At 37.0% G+C, this 22,748-nt stretch overlaps 2 protein-coding genes across 2 annotated transcripts in view; both read right to left on the bottom strand.

Annotated features, from left to right (window-relative positions):
• The window catches only part of LOC133843078 (uncharacterized), a 35,628-nt gene extending 13,447 nt beyond the window's left edge, over positions 1-22,181 (bottom strand). Inside the window, exons 1-2 of the mRNA XM_062276456.1 lie at positions 21,147-22,181; positions 7,507-7,702 (exon numbers count right to left, since the gene is read on the bottom strand). Of these exons, the coding sequence (XP_062132440.1) occupies positions 7,507-7,702; positions 21,147-21,281 (331 nt within the window). The 5' untranslated portion in view covers positions 21,282-22,181. The remainder of the gene's footprint in view (positions 1-7,506; positions 7,703-21,146) is intronic.
• Positions 6,067-7,490, bottom strand: LOC133843081 (uncharacterized). The gene has a single exon (XM_062276465.1). The coding sequence runs from the start codon at positions 7,376-7,378 to the stop codon at positions 6,602-6,604; it is 777 nt and encodes a 258-aa protein (XP_062132449.1). The 5' UTR covers positions 7,379-7,490; the 3' UTR covers positions 6,067-6,601.
• Positions 22,182-22,748: the final 567 nt, after the last annotated feature.

Raw genomic sequence — 22,748 nt, 5'->3', positions numbered from 1 at the left:
GCATTAGCCGACAAATGGTAAATGGCAAAAACAGCAAACAGCGAAAAACAAATAGCAAATAGCAAAACAGCAATTGGCAATTGGTAATAGGCATTCGGTAAATAGACACTCGCAAATGGGGAGTTGCCAGAGACAACGCCTCACGGCTGTTTTACCAGCTCTGCGATTAAGTGCACAATGCACAAAAAATACAAAAAAAAAAATAGATAAATAAAACAAAGTCGAAACGCAAACACATAAAGTGGTCTCTCTTTCTATCTCTCTTTTTCTATAAACTTTAGCTGGCTTTAACTCTATTAAATCGACACTCGAAAGAACTGCAATTAAAACGCAGTGAAACTTTCGCTTCGAGTGTTTGCTCGTAATGCGCTTTTCAATTACTTGACAATGAAAACTCTTTAGTTTGTTTATAAAACAGATAAGCTGTTTTTCTCAAGAACAATATTTGCTTCACTCTTCTCTTATCCTTTTTGCAGCTCTCGCTCCCTCGCAATTTATCTATCTGTTTGGCTTAAGCACTTTCAGTGGAATTATATATTTAAAGTGCTCAAACAATTAGCAAGTCATTATAGATGATATCAATTTTAATTATACAGAATTTTATTGACACCATTTTACCTGTTTTGAGGAGGTTTTGACAATAAGTTCTAATCACTTTTGAAGGGGTATATAAGAATAATGTACTTATAAAGATTGCTTCTAAAGAGTTACCACTTTTTATATGATATTTGTCGTATCAATTTTCTAATCAGAATACAAAAAAATATATCTCAATTAGATATTCATATATGAGAAATACAAAATAAAATGCTGCTTTTCTTGAATTATTAAAAAGCAAGTTTAAGTAAGACATCACAAATAGTTTCATATTTAATAATAATAATATACAATTTCTTTTCTTTTCACCAGAAAATTACATATATATTCTTTGCATAGTTTATTTACTTCTCATATAAATTTGCCTCTAATACCTAAATTAAAAACTTGCATAATTTAATGAGCTATATTCATTCTTGAATTTTTAATAACTTTTTTCTTTTTTTAAATATAACTTGCTTCAATTATTATTCAATTTATATTTTAATTATAACTTTTCCTGTAAAATGTATAAAACTTGTTTTGTTTTTTATTTCATTAATTTCTTTACTTTTTAAAAAATGTAATTCTATTTCCTTATTAATAGTTATTTTTGTCTTATTCTTTTTCCTCTAATTCCTAAAGCACCAACTAATAAAATTTAGTTCTTCATCTTTTGCCTCTAATTCCTAAAACTAAAACTAATAAAATTTGATCATCTGCTTTTCCTTCATCCTATTTAAATATATTTCCCATAACTTTCATTATCTCTACAGGGTATCTCTTAGTTTATCTACCACATTGATGTTTGTGCCTGATGAATTGTTTGTTATATTGTTTTGGTTGGTTTTCGCTTTTGGAAAATTGGTTTGAAAACGTGACGATAAAATGATAAAGTAATTATGAATACATGACACACCGACTCGACTTGGCATTAACATTTGCTACATTTGTTAGCATTATTGTTGATTATTGTTGTGGTCTCGGTTATTGTTCTGGTGCTGTTGACACTTGTTAATTTTGAATGGGTTTCTTTTTATATATATTTTATATTGTAGGTAACGGTGTTTCTTTAAGTTATTCTTAACTTTATTCGCTTTGGAATGAAACTAAACTGGTTGCCTGCGTTGTTTGTCAACAGCACTTAATGGAATTTAGCAGCGATCTTCATGGTGGCTTCGCCTCAAGGCAAACCTCTGGGAGGAAAACACCTTGCCTCAGTTTTTTCGTTGCCGTTTGCTGTTCGACATTTACATAAGTTGCCGCCCACATCGCCAGACACGGCTATCGCTGCGGACAGCTTCAAGTGACTATCGATATCTCTTTTCGGAGTTTTTTTTGGTTTTGTGTGGAAGACATGTAGAGCAGCAGCAGCAGCAGCAATCGAAGGAGCTGCGAGCTGCAAGCTGGAAGCTGCATGTTGGGAGTTTGCAGCAGACGGTTGCTGTTGCTGTTCGAGTTGCCCGTTGTCGTCGTTGTTGCACTCAAAAAATGTCTAGCGGCAAACGACAATCACGATTTTGTGTCTGAAATGTTTTTTGCGCGTTTTCAATTTCCACTTTTTTGTTGTTGTTGTTGTTGTTGCTGTGGCAAGGGGAAAAGGCCACGCAGCAGCGCCCCATAAAGGCAATGATACGCCTGTCCAGCCAATATGCATACCTCCAATTTTATTTTTCTGTATTTTTGTAGAGTGCACAATATGTTTCTCCTTTATTTTCGGTTTTTATGTTAGTTTGGGAAAAACGTTGCAAGGCGACGCTAATTGTTTCCGTCGGTTAATAAAAATATTTCAGGCCAGTAACAAATTGAAAACAAGGCTGCTGCTGTTGCTGCTGCTGTTGTTGCTGCTCGACTCAGACTGTTTATGCAACGCTTCAGTTTCCAGCACGACAACAACAACAACAAAGAAAAAAAATGCAAATTGACATTTTACGTGGTTGCAACACCACCAAAACAGCAGCAACAGCAGCAGCCCAACGATGCTGACTGGCAAATAAGGAGCAAACACGACGTCGAAGTCGATGTCGACAATGATGGCCAAACTGCAAAGAGCCAAAAAGAGGCCCACAAAATATACTCTTGGCGACACTTTTTCGCCTGCCAAATCTCTTGCCAAAATAAAAACGGGCTGTGTGTTAAAGGTCAATGAGTTTTTGTGGGGTTGCAGGGCACTGGACCTGAACCTGGAACTGTCTCTCTGCCTGTCTGTCGAATATTCATAGTTGCCAAAAGCAAAAAAGAGAAGAAACACAGCTCCTTTTATTGTTTGGCCCGTTGTGCAATAATCCCAATTGCAAACGCGAGCAATTTCATAGACATTTCAGCTTATGTGGAGAGTCAATAACTTCACACAGATGTCTGATACTGTCAGCATCGGCATACTCGTACTCGTATAACGTGCCCCCAATGTCGCCCTCTGGCTTCATTTATTTTTCTTTCTCTTTCCTCCTTTGCCTTTTGTGAAAGCGCGTTAAAGCCTTGTCAACTAAATGACAACGCCTATTCAATAAGGGGCAAATGCATTGCAGCTAAATGTGGGCTAAGCTGCGTAAACAATTGTTAAAGGCCGTGTTTAACTAGCAAACTTTAACTATTTGCCATAAGGTGGCAACGCTGTCAATTTATTCTTGTTACATCAGCGAGACGATTAAGTAAACTTTAGGGTAAAGATTATCTGTGATGCATTATAAAGCAAATGCTAGTTTTAATTTATGCTTAACGAAGAAAAATGTGCGCTAAAGTCCAAAAAAATAAATGTAAAAAATAACATGTATGAAATATTCTGTAAAAGTGAGAAAACCTAAAGAAAGAATTTCAATTATTGAAAACTAAATATTATTTGAATTGAGAAAACTTAAAAAAAGATTTTCGAATATTGAAAGCTAAATGCTGTACTTCAAATTAAAATGAGGAGCAAAAAACAACAAAGTACAAAAATAAAGTGACAAAAAATATAAGTGGAATTGACAATAAAAACATACATCACATTTGTAAATATAATATGTATGAAATTCTTTTCAAAACCATGAATTCCTAAAACTTCAATTAAGAATTCATCATCGTTTGAAATATTAACAAACCCAGCGACGATTGCATTTTTAAGAACTGGTAGCAAATACAGAATGTGAATAAAATAATCAATATTTAATGTGAAATGAGTTACATGTCTAAAAGTAACGAAAATCAGCAACAAAAGTTACTTCAACATTTTGAATATTGACAATTGTAAAGAAGCTTTTGTTGCACTTCTAAATTGTTCTTCTTAAAACTGTCAACAGAGTGGCAACACCGCGCACTAATGTTAAGGGGTTGTAGTACGGAAACTGAAATTGAGTTACTAATAATGCAACAAATAATTTAATTCCCCTCAGCATAGAGGAAATTGCACTTAACTGCACTTTGTAGCCTAGATTTTAATGCCAAGTTAATTAATCAAATTCGCATTTGATTAATGCAACAATTTGTCAAGGTGGCAACGCTGTTTGTTGAGCTTTGCTTTGCATTTGACTTGCAAATGGAATAACTGTTGCTGCACTTACAGATATATGAAGATAATTAAACGAATTGGACACATGGAAAACGACGACGACGACGCTGCTGGAAAGTCTGTCATGCACATGAGAAAATTGGAAAACTTATTGTGTGAAATTGTTGGCTGCGCAATTTGTAAGTTCGTAAGAGAGACAATGGCGCGAACTTTAAAGTTGCAGAGAAGTTGCCGAGTTGCGGGCGAGAACACTTTCCCGTGATGTCTGTCGAATGGCAAAGCTCTGAAGCGTAACCACTTAAAAATAAGTCCAAGCCCAGGTTGAGGCTGAGGCTGAAGAGGAGACCCAAGTTGACCTCATTAAAGGCAGTCAACGGCGGCGGCAATCAGCGGGTAGTTATAGCAAAAGAGTCAGAGTCATAGTCTCAAAGTCTCAGAGTCGGGAAGAGAACAACGAGAACAATAAAATTACAATAATCGCTTTGGCAACGCCAGCGATGTGGAGAACACTTTTCGAGCTGAAAGTTGAAGGCGGCACATGGACACACATATTCATATAAATATTTGGGGTGTTCAAGCGAGCATGATGATGATGACGATGATGATGACGGTGATTATGAACTTGCAGAAGGTCCGTTGACAATGACGCGTTGATATGCCAACGATAACTTTGAAAAAAGTTTACCTTTAACATGCACTTTTGTGGCGAATCTTTTCTGTTCGTTCTTTCTCTGCTTTGCTCTGGTTACGCTTTGGCGAATTCTTTAACGATGAGTTTGTTAACCTTCGCCGCTTCGGAGCTCGCACTTGGCCTGTCAGCGTGAAATTGACTCGAAAAGCCACTTACAGAGAATCAGGGAATCGACTAACGGTATTCTCAACGAAAGAATTAAATGGCATTAGGAGCGAGCGTTTTGCCATTTTTTTTTGGGGCAAATATGTGACTGCAAAACACGAGTGTGGGAAACGAAGCGAGGCAAAAACTCGCGTTTGTTGCCAGCCATTTGTTTAGTTAATGGCATAAATATTAAACTGCGATTACAGACAGACGGACAGAGAGACGGACAGCCGATCAACAGTAATAACAGCAACAACAATAGCTCGATGGCTCTTTGGCCACTGTCATGGCCACATTTCACTTTCAACGGGGCAACATCTCAACGAGAAATCGTGATGAAATTGATTTGCGGCTCAACTCTTAACGTTTTTTTTTTCTTTCTGTTTCTTCGCCATCATAGCTACTGACAGCTGTAAGGAGAGGAGCAGAGAGGAGAGAAAGGGGAAGTCTCCTGCATAATTTTCTCACTTTCCAGCTATTTTGCATTTTGCTATCAACTATCAAATGTTCATTTGTCTGCTGCTGCTGCTGCTGTTTTGTTTTGATTTTTTCTACTAGTATTTTGATACTTCACTGTCAAATTGGCAATGTCTTCCCCCCCCTCGTCTCTTCGCTTACTCCCAGTCTTTTGCAATTGCCACTTTAACACGAAATTGAATTTAATTTCATTTTGTAGTTGTGTTTTGTGTTGTTTTGTTGCCTTGTTTCGTAGCTGCTTTGTTTCATTTGGCATGTTTGCTGTCTAATTGAGCGAGAAATTGCCGTTGATTGATTGTTTTGCATGCAATTTGTTATTGTTGCAGTTCCACTGTCAGGGCAACATTGATCAACTTTGATGAATTTCAACACACAAAGTTGCCAAAAATCAAAAGACTTGGCAAAAATGTTGCTAACGAAATGTTGCTAGCAACAAATGTTGCACTGCTTTACATTAAAGTAGTGTGCACTGTTTGAACTGCTTGCCACACTGCTTGGCAGCTTGTTTACGAATGGAATTGTCATGTTTATGGTAATTAAGAGCTAATGGGTTCTACGCCATTGCAAGCGTTAATTAACAACATGGAAAATTCTGCAGCGAAACTTCACTGCCAACAAAGTATCTCAATGTGTGTGTTGTTGCTTGTTTGCTTGTGTGTGCGAAAAACTGATGTTGCTGCTGCAAATCTCTGCTGGCAATATATATTTCCTCAATTGCAATTTACAAAGATAAACCGCCAGCCGGAGGCACTCAGCAAGTTGGGCGCCCCCTTGAGGCTGCCAAATCGCAACTTATTAATTTCCAAACGGGTTCGCCAAAGGCCGCCAATGAACTGAACTGAACTGAACCAGCAACAACCAGGCAAGTCGAACGTTGTCGATGGCGATGCCGACGCCGATCTTTGGCTGCTCGGCCATTTATCAATTCATGAGCTTGGCATCGATGAGGCCTGGTAGCCATGGTTAGCCATGTCGACAAGGTTCAGGCAGCGGCAGCCCATAAACCAGCGTTCAACGTTCCGCAAAGTGTGAAAAAAGCGCCAAATGCGACTTGTGCGCAGAGAGAGGAGAGAGATTGGGACGAAGACAGTGTCGCATTAGGCGTGCAGGTGTCCATTTAATTGACAGCCAACGAGGCACAACGGACCTGGCCATCAAAAAGTGATTAAGTGCAGCCAACCAGCCAAAAGGCCTTAAAAGGGGCTGATGTTACCTTGATCTGTTCAATAATCGCAAATAGTTTGCCAGGATATCTGCTGTCGATAGCATCTAATGTCACTTGGCTGAGACTGTGAACTGAGATCTTCTCGCTCCCCGTGTGATGCAAATAATGCATCCATAATCCAATCGCAACGCGCTGTGGAACGTTTTATGTTCTGCAGCTCGAGATGTATGTCCAGCAGATCCTCCTGTAAGTCAAGTCTACTCAAACTACGGGCTGAGCTGCTGCTTTGCTCCACTTGCTCCTCAAATGCTTCCTCTTCGGTTGTGATTTCTTCCTCAAATTCCCTTTCCTCCCTTAGCTGTCTTTCCTGTTCGTAAAGCGCATCCGTAAAGGGCGTTCTCAATTCATTCTTCTGACTACTTAATCCAGTCAACATAGATCTCAAAGGTTTAAGCTTTTCATCCGGCTCACATTCCGGCACCATCATCGACATTGGGGATGGAAAACGTTGGCAACTGCCTCGCAACTCATCCAGCTGCAGCTCCGCTTCCAGGCTGTTCTGCTCCAAGGCAAGTATTCGCCAAATGGAGACACCAATCGCTGCCTGACCGTGCTTCACATTGAACTCTCGCTGCACTTCGTACATCAGCCAACGCAACTCGCAAAGATTCTGCCAACGCTTGAACTTGGCCATGCGCAACTCCTGCGCTCGTTCCCTTTCTTCCAGCAGCTGAAGACGACAGTTGAGCTCTTCGGGAGATAGTTTTTGTATCTCGTCGGGTCTCAGAGAGAGACGATGCGTCCAGTAGAGTATTTTTGACTTATCATACAACATTGCAACATACTCTCACTCTTTGTTCTATGCACTCAATTAAAAATCTCTTTCACTTTAAACTAAATTTGCACATTTCATTTTCCCAAACATTAACTAAATGTCTACTAAGATCATTTTTGTGTACTTACCCACAGAGCTAATGATGTAGGTGGCTGGTGGCTTGAGAACGCTCCGCGCAAACGCGCCACGCAACACTTCGAGGGCGCAGGGCTCGGCGGTGACCAGCAGCATTCCAGGCGCCACATGTCCGGCATATTTGAGCGCACGTGTTGCCGCCGTCAGTGGGGCATTCCACCAGCATTGCGCGTTGGCCGCCAGGAAGTTCTGCAAAAAACACGATTGGAGGAAACGTGTTAAAAGTCGCGCAATTTAACGCAATGAAAGCCGGAAAGAAAAGCGAGAGAGAAAGAGCAACAGCGAGAGAAAAGCTAAACAAGTCAGAAACGAGAAACAGTTTCAAATCGATTTCTGTACTCGGTACTTTGATATGATAACAGAGTATGATAGGTTTGTGATCATTTCAAGTGTATGTAAAGGGAGGACGAAGAAAGAAAAGCGAAAGAATAAAGCTCAACGAGTCAGAAGCAAGTCAGACTTTAGTAACTAAAATAGTATGCTAAGATTGTGGAAATTTCAAGTATTTGTTAAAGGGAAAAGAGGAAGAATTAAAGACTGAGCAAAACTAAACAAATCAACAACGAGGAACAGTTTTGAATTGATTTTTGTACTCGGCATTTTAGTAGCCAAAAGAGCTTGATAGGATTGTGGGAATTTCAAGTATTTGTTATAGGGAAAAAAAAGAAAGAAAAGCTAGAAACTAAAGCTAAACAAGTCAGAAACTGGTAAAAGATGAAAATGATTTTTGGATAACGAGTATGTTAGGTTTGTGAGAATTCGAAAAAAGAAGGAAGAAAAGACAGAGAGTAAAGCTTAAGCAAAATATGACATTTAACAAAATACTGTACTGTACTGTTATAGTTTAAAGGAAAATTTGTGAAGAAAATATAATATATTTGATACTAAATTCAAATATCTGTTTGTACTATCATTAAATCTTAGAAAATGAAAAATAAATTAAATGAGAAAAATTTCAAAATACAATATATACATATGACACTTCATGTCTTCTTTTGATAATTCAATATTCCTATTTTATAAATTTATTGAAATCAAATTGTTTTATATGGGAAAACTTTAATTTTTTTGCTTTGTTTACCAATTAATATTGTATAGTATCATCAGTTATCTATACTCTTACTATATTTATTTGCTACAGCTATCTCTAAGTCGATCACAATTTTAGTTGCTGTTTCCATAGCAGTTCCTGACAACTTTCATTTGATTTCAGTTTTATAGAATACAATTATATGAGTTTCACCTGATTGACTATAAAAATTAATTACCGGATGGCTGCTTGGGAATTACAAGATTCTCTAGAGTATGCTTCATATTCATTAATTTAATTGAAACTGTCACTGCCAATAAAATATTTGTTAATATCAGAGATAGCCAAACAAGTTGAGTCAGCTGACCAAAGAGAACTTTTAAGTTGTTGTTGACAAAGAAATATCTGGAGATATAGATAAAAAATCAAGTTTATGTTAAATGAAATTATCCAAACAAAATCGAGAATAATGCTCTTTGATTATGTCCGAAATAATAACTGAAACATTAAATATAACAATAAAATAATGCATTTGAACATTTTACTTCAAGTAAGTTTTAATTTTAGCTTGAAAACCTTAGACGCTCTGGTTCAATAAAATAATAATAATAATTTTGATTTTTTGCTGAATTATCAAAATTAAATTCTAAATAAAACTTCTACATTTTATGTTCTAAATAGCTTCAGCAAAAATTAAACATTTATAAGATTCTAACAGCATAATTTATATGTTTAAATCTAAATAGTTGATTCATTTGAGAGCTTTCAGCATATTCCAATCAATGCATCAACAATGCAGAAAATATAAGAACACAATATATTTACCAATTTTATCATCATAATCTTTAAGATTATAGAGCTAAAAATTTAAAACAAATTTATAAAAAAATGTAGAGTTGATAAATTTAAGAGCTGAGCTATCAAAAAGAAGCTATAAACAGTGCACACTCTGCTGTAATTTTTCAATCAGTGCATCAATCTGAATTGAATCTGCAGAATCTGAATTGAACAATTTAGTTTTGAATGGCATCAAGAAAGAGTCTGAAAGGAATCAGTTGTTTGTTGGCACAGAGTTGAGAGTAGCAGTTGATCTAATTGACAAATTGCAGTGCTGCAAGTGGCATAATTGAGTTAGGCCGCCCCTGTTGCAACTTGCAACTTGCAACCGCTGCTGCTGTTGCTGCCACTTCAGTTGTAGCTGCTTACGAGTAAAGAGTTATCCATCTGTGGGCGTAGCGTGTATATAGCCCAAACCAGTTGGCAGTCGTCAATTAGCTAAGCGGATCGCAGCACGCCCCTGAACAACAATAACAACAAAAACAACTGCAACTGCAACACATATTTGCTGTTGTTGAGGAGGCGCCACAAAGTCGCTGCATCATTGCCTCAATTGAAGCATTGTTGCTGTTGTTGTCGTGAATGAAATGCCAAATCCTCAACACGTTCTGGCCCATATAACTCCAAGCACAGCGTTTATTTATGTATTTCTTTAGAGTTTTGCCAACATTTTTTTCTTTTCGGCTTTTTGTGTCTGCTGTTCCCAACACTTTTTCAAAACTTTTGTCCGCGGGCAACAAATAAATGTCCAATTTGTGCGGTGACAGGAACACTTGAGGCACGTTTCTGATGTAAACATGGGCCCAGGGATCTCAGGCTAAAAGTCACACACAAAAACTCTCAATATATAAAGCCAGCCAAGGAATGTAGATGCAGCTGGGAAGGAGGAGGAGGAAAGGTCTTAGGAAATGCAAGTTTAAAGTGCAGTCAAAGGTTTTATTTGCAAGTTTCTCTTTAGTTTCACTCAAAAACAAAAAAAAAGTAAAGAGTGCCTTTTCCGTAGCTTTTATAGTTTCACGCTAATGAACATCACCTAGATTTTGGGTCGCTTTTTATTTTGGTTTTGGTTTTGTTTTGGCTTTTGTGGTCTCAGCGATTTGACCTTTTCGATGCCATTTCTCGATGTGGTCACTCCTTGGCTTTTTAATGTCGCCAGCACGTCGACTCCGAGTCTCTGTGTCTAGTGTCTAGTGTTATACAATGCAGATGTCAGTTGGGGGGAGTTGGACTCGAGTTGGAGGCTCGACTAATGCATGAGATGGCGCAAAAATTAACTCGTCATTGCCTGATGAACCCGTCAGAGGAGAGCTTTAAAGTCATCTGCCCATAAAAAGTGGGCGTGTTCGGCTGTCACGCGCCGACATCAGATGACAACGTCCAAGCCAAGCATTATCTGCATTATCTATGCAATCATAAAACCATAAAAAAAATATACTATGTATTCACTGCTCTGGGCACCGACAAAACTCTCCTCCACAATTTTCTGCTGCATCATCTGATGGCATCCCAAAACCAAAAACAACAACAACAAAAATGAAAAGCGAAAAAAATATGTGTTTATGGCTTCTTCGATTTTCGTGCCGGCTTTCGGAAGTAATGCAAAACTTTTAATAATCGAATTAAATGTGTTTGGCTACGAAAGTCATTTGACAGACGACTGATGTTTTTTTTTTTTGGCTGCCACAAACGGTGGCGCTTTCATATTGGACTTTTACTTAATGCCTCGCAGCCGAAAACTCCCACCAACGAAAAAAAAAGAAGACAACGACGAAAAATGTACAAAACATTTAAAGACTGTTTGCGGTGGCTTTAAATAGACAAAACTATCACCAAGCGTCTCCGTCTCGACTCGAGTTGGTCCAAGTTGTAAGTTGACTGACACTGTGTGGCAACTCAAGGGGAATCTTTCACTCTGTGTCTGTCTCTGTCTCTGAGAGATAATAACAATTTACAAACACAAATGTGTAGGCATTGTGGCAAGCAGCAAACAGCAAACAGCAAGCTGCCATGGAGCTTAATAGAGTTATGATGAAGAGAGTATAATAATCCTTGACCTTACCACGAACAAACATCAACTTGCAGCAGCCACTTAAAAAGCAACAACAACAACAACTACTACTATAAAAAAAAGAAGAAACAAACGCTTGCTGTGTGTGGTTTTATTGAAGATTCCTTCGTGGAGCGGTTTCTACTTTTAGTTTTCCGTTTTAATTTTTGCAAGCAGCAAAACTATAAAGTTGCCGCTTTTATGAAATAGTTAAAAAAGACTAAAGCAAAGTACAAGCATATGGAAATACACAGAGAGAAAAACGAAAGACTTTGTGCAAAAAGTCATATATTATATTTACGAAAAATAACGAAATATTCGTAAACAAACAGGAAATCTATATGTGCACTAAAAGTTGTTCATTGAAATATTTCATTGCTTGTACACTTTGAGTATTAATGTAGAAAAATATTACTAAAATATTTTATGCTCACTGCCCATAGAGTAGAAGGGTATTATTATATAACAAACAGAAGGAGGCATCTACGACCCTATATAGTATATATATTCTTGATCTGCGCCAACAGCCAAGACAAGTTTGTATGGGCTTAGTTGCTTTGGCTGACCAGATTGCGGACTAAAAAGTTGTTATTTAAGTAGTTCATTATTTCCACACTTTAAAGATTAAAATAGAAATCTATGGTTAAAAGATGTTCAACAAATTTCAAGAACAGGAAATATATTTAAGCAATAAAGGTTGGTAATTTAGGTAATTCTTTACTTCCACACTTTAGGAGTTTACTCCGAAATATATTCTTGAAATATTTTTCATATTTTGTATTAAATTGAAATCTATTTGCGCAACTAAATTTGTTAATTTAAATAGTTTATCATACCCCCACTTTAGTGTTTAATACTCAAAGTTGTTTCATATTTTTATCAAACAGAATATACATTTTTACTATAAAATTTTGTGTAAATTGTTCCTAACTTTTAGTATTAATACAGAAATTTATTATAGACAGAAATTTCCTATATTTTCTCGAATCAAATTTTGTTATTATATTATGTATTTAATTTCCCTTCTTTGAGGTTTAATGCATAAATATATAAATACAAGATGTTTAATATCTTCAACAAACAGTAAATCTGTTTGCCTAATAAAATTTAGTGTCAGTAGTTCACTATTTCCACACTTTGAGGATTAATAAAAAGTCTGAATTGATTCGCTCAACGATTGCCAATAAACATTTTGACGCAGAAGTCTCCTTCAATACATTAAAGTCGCATTACTATTCACAGCTATATTAATGGTTATAGGCCAATTAAATATGTCGAAATATTAAGCGAATCAATGAACATTGAAACAATGCAAATTGCAAAGACAACCCAAGTATTTAGAGTCTTTAAAATATCGTTGTACGTAAGCGAATAATAAATCTTTTGGCAGTCAACATCATTAGTTCAATACTGAGTATAACAATAACCATAATTATTTAAATGACTTAAATGAGTGTTTTTTTTTTGCAAAGTTTTCCCAGCCTGAAATTACAATTACAAAATGTGCTCATTCCCAAGACCAAAGTCCGTGGGCTTCTTCTTTCTATGCGACTATCTAAGGGCGTCATCATTGTTTATATGTCTGCAGCTCCAAGTGGTGGTCAATGCTTCTCGTTGTCTATGTCTTCTGCTACAATGAAACTACTCAACTCGAGTCGAGTCGGAAGCGGCTGCTTGCATAAATATGTTCAGCGAGAGCTCGCAACAACAATTCCAATCAATGCTTCAACTGATAAGCGCACAAATTGCATAGCCACAAAGCAACGCCCAGTTGGAAGCAGTAGAAGGAAGGAGAATTGAGTAATCCACCCTTGACCAAGTCAGGGGTTGGGAATGGGAATGGGATTCTTGACAGCGTCTTCAGCAATTTGCACTGCACTTAAAGTGCCACATCGACATCGAATTGGTCAGTCGGGCGTAGCTTTGGGAATGCCTAAAGCATTGACTGTGGTGAGGGTTGTTGTAATCCAGATCAGGAATTGGGATGGAGTTCATTGAACCAGTGTCCTGCACATGGCCGATTTGTTTTATTAGTTTTTGTGTCGAGGCTTAAGTCTTGTTTGTATTTGCCAAAACAAATTGCACTGGCAGCTGGCAAATGGCATAAAAACAGGACAAACAGGACACACATAAAACTGCATCTGACAGTGCACAACGACGTATCTTCTTGGCAACCCTTTTTGCAATTAATAACAAATATCAACTCGACTCGATGCCATTCTCATTCTCATTTCAATTCAATTCGTTTCAACTTCAACTTAAGTCTTTAAGCTGCAACTTCCCCCCAAACCCCTTCCAGAGAGAGAGAGCTGTCAGAGCTCGTCTACAAAACTTTTTCGTATTGCAAAACTTTTGGCAAATAAAACGAGAAACTGCACAAAATAAATACCCACCTATATATGTATATATACATATATAGAGAAGAAGTTATATAGAGTTTTACGACAGATATCAGCTGCTAAAAATCAGCAGCGCCTCAATTTAAAACCGAAGCGTGAAAAGTCTATTAGGTTGCGAGCTGTAGAAGTTCGAGCAACAACAACACTGTGGGAACAATAAAGTCTGTTGCAGTCAGCTCCAATTTCAACCGAGTTGCCCACACTCCCCCCGCCTGCCCACTGCTCTGCCCCCTCTCTGTCTCTGTCTCGTTACCTAGCCGGATCTCATTGGAGCTGCCAACTCTTGGCACCTGTTCAGTTGTGTTCTGACGCTGCTTTTGAATTTGATTTGTTGACGTTGTCGTTGTTTTGTGTAGCAATTGTAATACCCTGTAGAGTAGCATAGCAAAGCATATTTGCTGACATTATTTAAATCACAATAATGCATAACAAGAAATTTATACTTGAGTATGCTCGACTGTTAGATACCCGCTACTTAATTTGAAAAAAGCAAGATAGTGAGGTTTTATTCTTAAATTTACCAAATAATATACCGCAAAAAATGCTAGAATAACCTAAGACCATATTCAGTATATTTATAAAGTGATACATACGAAATATACCATTTTGGTTAAAATATACCAAATTGTCATACCAAATATACAATTAAGGTCAAAATATACCAAATTGTCATACCACATATACCATTAAGGTCAAAATATACCAGATTGTCATACCACATATACCATTAAAGTCAAAATATACCAAATTATCTGCCGAAGCAGCTAAGATTCCAATGCGTAATTTGCCATACAAAAGTTTTTCTTTAATAACTTCAACAATTTTTATATAATTGCAACCAAATACAACCATTGACGACAAAATATACTTAATTGTCATCCAAATTTACCATTAACTTCAAAATATACCAAATTATAGTTATTGTTTGCGACTCTACATTCAATATTGAACTTGTTTTTCGATTTTGTCTCTGAGATCTATGTGATCATACAGACGGACGGACAGACAGACAGACCTGGTTATATCGTATCTGATGTTGACTCAGATAAAGAATATATATACTTTATGGAGTAGAAGATGCCTCCTTCTGCCATTTTTCTGCCGACACAGTTATTATTCCCTAGGGAGTATAAAAAGTATCTGCTCGTCGTGCAAAGTATCTCAGAGTCGGAGCCCTTGTTGTAATTGCTGTTATTGTTTGCCGCTGGCTTTTGTATTTTGGCGTTGATGCGCAGCTGGCAGTTGCTGAAAAGTCTGGTCTGTCGCTTTTAGCAGTTAGTTAAATAGCTGCTGTACTCGTATCTATACCTGCAAAATGTATCTGCAGTTGTTAGCACGCAACTTCTATGTCTGTCATTCAATCAATCCGGCAATCATGCAATGAAAAACTCTGAGTGCATTAAATATATGAAGCAATATCCCATTTCCCACATTACTAAACTAAAAGCTGACTGTCAACATTTAATGGGAATAGATGAGACTGCTGTCAGAAATTCTAATTGCAATGCAATGCCAAAGTCCACAGATGGTAGAAGAAGATAATCAATCTAAGCAGTAATTTAGTTATTGAATTTTAATTGCAATATTTAGAACACTTGACTATGACTAAATAAGATTGTTTGGCAATGACAAATTAAGACATTAATTGCAAAATCAATTTCAGTCTCATAGAGCAGTCTTCTAACTCTCTCGAGTTATTTCACAGCTCAGCGCAGAGAAAGCGACAGCCAGTCAGGTGAAAGAGAATCTACAACTTGAACATATGTAATCAGGTTTATACTCGTCGTAAGTCATTAAAATGTGTGAGCTTAAAATAGAACTGAAAACTGAGTTCAGAAACTCGAACAGCTGAGAGAAAAACCACAACAGAAACAGAAATAGAAACAACAGTGGAAATGGAAATAGAAATAGAAAAAAACTAGACAAACAAAGCGAAAGATCAGACAGATCGTAACACATTTGTGTGTGTGTGTGTGTTTCATAAGCCCAAAGTTTTCCCTTTTCTTCTGTACTCCGAGTCAATAAATCAACAGGTTGCACAGCAAATTATAAACACATCTTTTGCAGTTGACTACGAGTATTAAACGGTTATGGGGAGTCGTTAGTCGATCAACTTGGGTGATGTGTTAATCTGGTTAATGCCAATTTGAAGCATAACTGTTACAAATACGAAAGCAACTCTCGTCGTACTCGTAAATGCAGCTGGTTTAATTAACTTTTAACCAAACAACATTTCGGCTAACACCCCGAGGCGCAACAACTGTTTTGTTGTGTACTCGTAAATCTGAATACGAGTATATACTCGAACTCAAACTCATACTCAAAACTTCAACTCCAACTCGAATCGGAGTCTCGCATATGTCTGCCAAGAGTGTGGGGCAATTATTGTCGCCGGCGTGACTTGGAACTGAACTGAAGCAGTTTGCCACTTGACTGTGGACATTGGACACTCCAGACTCCACACACAACGATGGAACGTAATCCAAGACGACCTTGTTGTCGACTTTTGATCGAAGAAACTTCGCTTGCATAATCCAGCCAGCAGCCAGATGCCCTCTTGCAGCCCACACAATTTGCTTTGTTTTGCCTTCTTTTGTTTGCCAATCAAATTAGTCACTTAAAGCAATTGCAATTGCTGTGCTATTGAAATTGAAATTTTGAAATTAAAATCAATTATAAGGCACAAGCCAACCAATTAAAAGCGGGGCGACAAAACTAAATTTGAGTTTAAATGTTGCACCATCGTTAAAATGTTCATTTAACTCAATCAGCTTAATCGAGGAGGGAAACAACAAGCAGTTGTTGGGGAGTTTAGAGAAGGGGGGAATCAACAATCAAAGCCTATAACAATTTGAATTCGAATTGGTTTCCACTCTGTGTGTGCCGCGTGCCGATAAATCAATTTGCTTTGGCTTTGGCTTCGACTTCATCTTCGTCTGCTTCACTTTTGGTTTATTTTCATTTTGATTGCACATGAAATTGTATTTGATCAAGCCAGAAAGTTGCCAGCGGCGAAGGAGTCGAAGTCAAAAGCACTTAACAAGCTTGCCAAGAGTGAATGGAGTCGATTATTCACATCAAGATCAAAACAGGAATCGAACAACGTTCAAGATAGTTCTTTTTAACGCATTTCACTTTTCAATTTCATTGCCAAATGAATTCTTTGGATGACATAATTCTGCACTCTAAAGCATAAAGAACAAAAGCAAAGCAAAAAACTTGCTGCAATCTTATTTAGTTAAGACGCTTGTCTGGCCGTAAAAGTCAAACAATAATAATAATAAAATATCACGAAATACACGAAGAAACAACTTGTTTTAGCTCATGTCATTTGTCTGTTGCAAACACACACACTAAAAAAAAGAGAGAGAAAAATACATAAAATAAACAATGCGGTTCAGAGATCAGTTGTTGTGGGTGCAGACCTCGCGGCATAACTTTTTTTTTATACTTTTTGCTGTTTTGCTAATAAAATATTAGTACTAACATGCCTCAGAACTGACACTGAAGCTGCCTCGTTAGCTATAAGGCCAACAAAAATAAGATATACTGCATGCTATTAAAAAATATCATAAGGAAACTTCAAAAAGCTTGTTGTAAAAACCTTGCTTATAATCTTCAATAAAATTGGAAAATATGAAATTTTTTATATTTATCTATTTATCATAGAAGTAGTTTGCTCAAGCAACAAATCATTATGTTTTTCTCTGGCTGTCGTAAAAAGAAAACATAAATAATTTATCCTAAACTTTATAACACTTTTCTTGCCACATGTTGTCGGGTGTTGTTTTATGATAAACTTTAATTAGTTTTCAATGGATTGCACAAGCGTGTTAATTTCGTCACACTAAAATGCGCATATTTTCTCATCATTCTCTCTGCGGCCGGAAGCCATTTAAAAGGCCCAACATTAAAATAATATATATCTCTGTCGACTCGAGTTTTGATATGCTCATTAAGTCCATTGTCCCTGGGAAACGCCCTTAAAAATGCGTATACGTAATACGTCGAAAAACGAAAACGAAACACTGAAGTTCTGTGAAAGGTAAAGAAGCTAACGCAACATTAACTTCAGACTTCAGACTTGCCACGCCCAGCATAATTCACACATGATTGCACCTCAGGCAAAACAAAGTCACAAAACTCACAAACTCACAAGTTTATCATCGCTGTTTGTTTAGTCGAAGTCGTCGACGTTTCTTTTGACTGAACTTTAGTCACTTCCTGTTCTCTCTCTCACACATCAATTTTCAATAATAATTTTTGGGCATTTCACGTGAAGCATGCCCCGAATTGGCATTGTTTACTGTTTGGCCCTAAACAACACATCTTTTGGCCTCTTCCGATTCACATTCAGGGCACGCTTCATTGTTTGCTCTTATCTCTCTGTCTCTCTAGACACAACTGATGATGAGAAACTCTACAAACGGAGCCGAGGCACGTAATATTAATTAGCACACTGGACTGTCCAACTTGGGGCACTTTATGAATGCTTCTCGTTTGGATTTTCGTAATGTATGCACTTACAGATATCTCTATATATATTGTACACACACATGTAAATGGAAATGTCAACGGAAACTCAAGGGAATTACTTCGCTTCAACTCGACTTCGTCGTGAATGTGCCAACATTTTGGTATGCAAAGTGCAAAAAATCGCAGCGAAATAACCGGGTCTAAAGCAGATAAAGAACGCCGTTGACACTTCTCTTGAAGTGTGTCTTGACCAAAACTTACAATTGAATGCACACAGCGTTCATTCGTTCGTTCGTTCGTGTGTACAAATAAATTACTCACTTTTAAGGCAATCGCACGACATTTAATTAAGTAATAATGAACCATAAATACAAAAAAAGGGAAGTTGAAAATACGCAAATGGAATTTAAGTTGCCAACTGAATTAGCAATTTCAATTTGTTGATGGCTAACTTACAAGTTTATCAAGTTTGAATTAAGAAACTTGTGCAATTTAGACTTAACTTGAATAAATCGCTATAGAATGATGCAATTCAGAAACTTCAAGAAGTCTCTTATCTAAAAAACGTTTAACATAAATTTAGTTGTGGATTTTCTAATACATTGTTGAAGGAAAATTTATAAATGTATTAAGTTGAGAAATTTGTTCTTTATTTGAAATTATTAGAGAACGATGCAGCTTACAAACTTTTAGAAGTCTCGAATCTAAATACTTTAAAAGTAAATTTACTCTCTTTAAAATTGTTGAATTATAAAAATCTTAAATTTTTCATAAGAAACTTGAGATGAATGTTTTTAATTTCCAATCAATATGGAATAATGCAGTTTAGAAGTCACCAATCTAAACACCTTAAAAATAAATTTAGTTGTTTATTTTGGAGAATTTGGAAGAAATTCTTAAATATATAATTTATTGAGTTTTTAAAAAGAAACATGAGAAGTTTGTTCTTAATTTGAAATTATTATAGAATAATCCAGCTTAAAAACTTCTAGGAATTTCGAGAATGAACCGAATCCTAACAACATTCCAAAACATTCTGTTGTGAATTTTCAATATACATATTATTTTTTATTAAACACAATTCCGAAATTAGTAAATAGAATTAATTTTTAGTTTTACTGATTTTGGTTGATCAGAAAATTAACAAGTATTGTTGGAGGTATTCCCAAAATTTAAATGTCATATACACATTTCTAATTTATCTAAGTTGAATTGAAAATTTGTATTTTGTTGTTTCTTCATAGCAAATTTCATATGGAAAGAATCTGACAAAATTATTCTCAACTGTATATAAATATATCTTTAATATTATTATTTGAAACTCTAGCCACTTTACACAAATCAGTTTTTCTCATGCTTTATAAACATGACAAACCTGACAGCAATAACTTGAAATGGCAGCAATCAGTTGAAAACTCATCCACTTATTGAAACCACATTATCTCACACAAAAAATCATGTTAAATATTTTTCGTTTATTTTTAGAGCACTTTGCAAATAAATTTAGCAAATGAGTAGGAAGTGAAGCTTGACTATATTGGCTCCATTCAACTTGTATCGCGCATTATTTTGCATATTATTGTTCATCTACTGATTTTAATTTTTATTTTTTTATTTTGAGTCATTTGTGTCGCTACATAAATTAAAGCCACAAACTTGAACTTGACTAGTGACGTCATGCGACAATCAAGTTGCAATACAACTCATCCAACATTGAACAGAACCCACAGACAATACAAACTCAGCCACCGAAAAACTGAATAAAAAATTCGGAAAGAAAAAAACTAAAACTCATTTTGTATTCAAATTTGCTGTCAACGCGACGTGTTGATGAATGCATCAAGGGAGAAGAGGAAGAGAGAGGGAGAGGAGGGAATAAAGTGGAAGCTGAATGAAACAAAATGCCGCAGTTTCGATTTGCTTTTAACGTTGCAATTTATAATGAACTTCATGAATATGAAAGCCAGCCCTGCTGTGATTTATTTGCTGTAGTGCTTATCTGCTGCAAGCTGCAACTTGCAACTTGGCAAAAAGGAGCAACTTTTTTAGCCAGAGTCATCAATATAAGTCGACGATAATAAAAACAGAACTTGGCTCAGACAAACACGCAGAGTTCTGCTCTTTGTAAATTGCAGTTGCAATTGCAAGTTGCGAGTTGTAAGTTGCATGCGACTTGCGATGCTCTTGTCTAGTCTGAATGACGCCACACACAAAATTTGCCGCTATTCGCAAAGCGAACAACTCCTAAGTTTGTAACCTGTGTAACTCGCCATCGTTCCAAGTCATTTGTTGTCATGGGAAGTGCCCACAGAAATAAAAAAAAAACGGCAACGCACATCTCGAAGCGACCTTGAAACGACGACGATTATAATATGTACTATAAACATCTCTACACAACACAAAAATATATGTATGTAAAGTACTTTTCCACGCCTCGCGAAACCTGTCCACACTGTTTAGTTATATTTATAGGTTATTGCACGAGATTATCTTGAAATCATTAACAATAATTTGTTAATACATTTTACTACTTTTCAGCTAAGATGGCAATCTTTACTAGCGATCTTTATGGCATTTAATTTCCTCTCAACTACAACAGAGTATTTTGTAATATTTGCAATCTATTGGTGAATCACTTGGTTTCTTTCTTTTTTTTTTTTTGTTGGTTGTTTCGCAATTCTCGAACATCCTCACGCACTTTGGGGCGCTAAAGCGCCGCCTGAACTGAGACATTGGGACATGCAACCAGTTGTGTCCAGAAACCAGTTCGAAGTTCTCTTTGCGTGTGTAACTGTGTGTGTGTGTGTGTGTGTTGGAGACGGAGTTGGAGTTGGAGAGACTCACCTGAAATATCATATATCCCGAGTCGTACATCCAAAAGTCCTCGGGCGTGTGGCCCGGCTTGCTCAGCTGGATGGCCAGGCAGCGCTGCAGTATGAGACGACAGCGCTGTGGACCACCGGGTGACTTGGTGCCCATTGCGTTGTGATTTTCTTTTTTGCTGTTTTTTGCTGTTTTTTTTCGCTTGTGTTTTGTCTAAAAATACCGCGGAGTCGTTGTCGACTGAAGTTCAAGTTGATGCCTCCTCAACCGGGGCGGCTCAATTCGTTTGTTGTTGCTGTTATTTTATTTCTTTTTTTTACTTTTTATTTTATTTTCAACTTTGCTTTTGTCGTAGTAGTTGTGCGTTCAAAGCTTCATTACAGCGTCACTTTTAATGGTCAACGAAAAAAACAAAAGAGAATAAGAACTAAACGAAGAAGCAGCAGCCAAAAGAACGAAACTCGTATTAAACTGTCGGTCGATTAGTTTGGTTTGGTTTGGTTTTGCTTGCTGTTGCGTTGTTGTTGTTACATTTTTGTTTTCGCACACTTTTATTTTTCGTTGCTCTTTTGCTTTAATGGCTTTTACTTTGACTCTCGCATGAACTTATGGGCTGAAGCGACGACATATTCAACCGCAGCAACACATCGATGCGACGGCGCACGCGCAACGAACAGAGACGAAGACGTAGACGACGACGACGATGGCGACAACGACAACGTCAACGAGAACGAGCACAGCGCGAATTGCCAACCGAACGTACCGAGCGACAGAAACAGACTGAGCGCTGCTGCTGCGTTTGCTGTGCTTCGGCTGTTTGCCGCTAATGCTGCTGCTGTTGCTGTCGCATAGCACGAGCGCCAACGAAGCGACAGCGACGCGAGCTGCTTCGGCTGCGCAAGTGGCGTTTGCATTGGCAGCAGCAAACTTTGGCTTTACTTTGTTTTTGTTTTTGCTTTTTTTGGTTTTGTTTTTGTTTTCGCACACACGTTTTTTGGAGAGTTAGTGTCTCCGGCTTTGAAGTTTTGCCTGCGTGTTGGAGACTTTGCGGCTTTGCTGAAATGACAAAAACAACAATAAAACGAGAAGCGGCATTAAAACCTTGATTATAAAATCAATTAGACGCGAAAAAAAACAAGATTATAAAAATATACAAACAACAAATGGTTAAGGCGACGTCTCACAGTCTACCTAGTCTGCTCCTAATAATATTGTATTATCATCATCATCATCATCAGCATCAGCATCAACGTTAGCATTAGCAATCAAACGTAACGGTAAGCCAAATTTTTGGCAACTCTCCCACCAACTCTGGCCATTTCCTGCCCAAATTACCGGATATAATAATGACTATAAATGAGTTAATTAAAATTAGACGCTAGTTTTTAGAGCATAGCTTAAATCTGTATGTGAGCTGAGACGTTATTTGTGGCTAGAATTCAATTTGCATGGACAGCAAGGAAATGCCAGTTGTAGATTGCCTTTAATTGCGCATACGCCATGTACGACACAACGCATGTCAATCAGCTTAGCATTTGCCTTTTCCTCAATGCACAAACTGTCATATGAAGCAGTAAAAAAATACTCAGAATGCAGTCAAAAATGGCAAGAAAAATAACAGGT

The sequence above is a fragment of the Drosophila sulfurigaster genome, chromosome 3 (genome assembly GCF_023558435.1).
Source record: "Drosophila sulfurigaster albostrigata strain 15112-1811.04 chromosome 3, ASM2355843v2, whole genome shotgun sequence".
Classification (NCBI taxonomy): Eukaryota; Metazoa; Arthropoda; class Insecta; order Diptera; family Drosophilidae; genus Drosophila; species Drosophila sulfurigaster.
Note: the sequence above shows the minus strand (reverse complement) of the source record. Positions and strands in the feature narration are given on the sequence as shown.

Excerpts from the sequence above, each read along its gene's own strand:
- LOC133843081 (XM_062276465.1), bottom strand. The coding sequence starts at position 7,378 with ATGTTGTATGATAAGTCAAAAATACTCTACTGGACGCATCGTCTCTCT.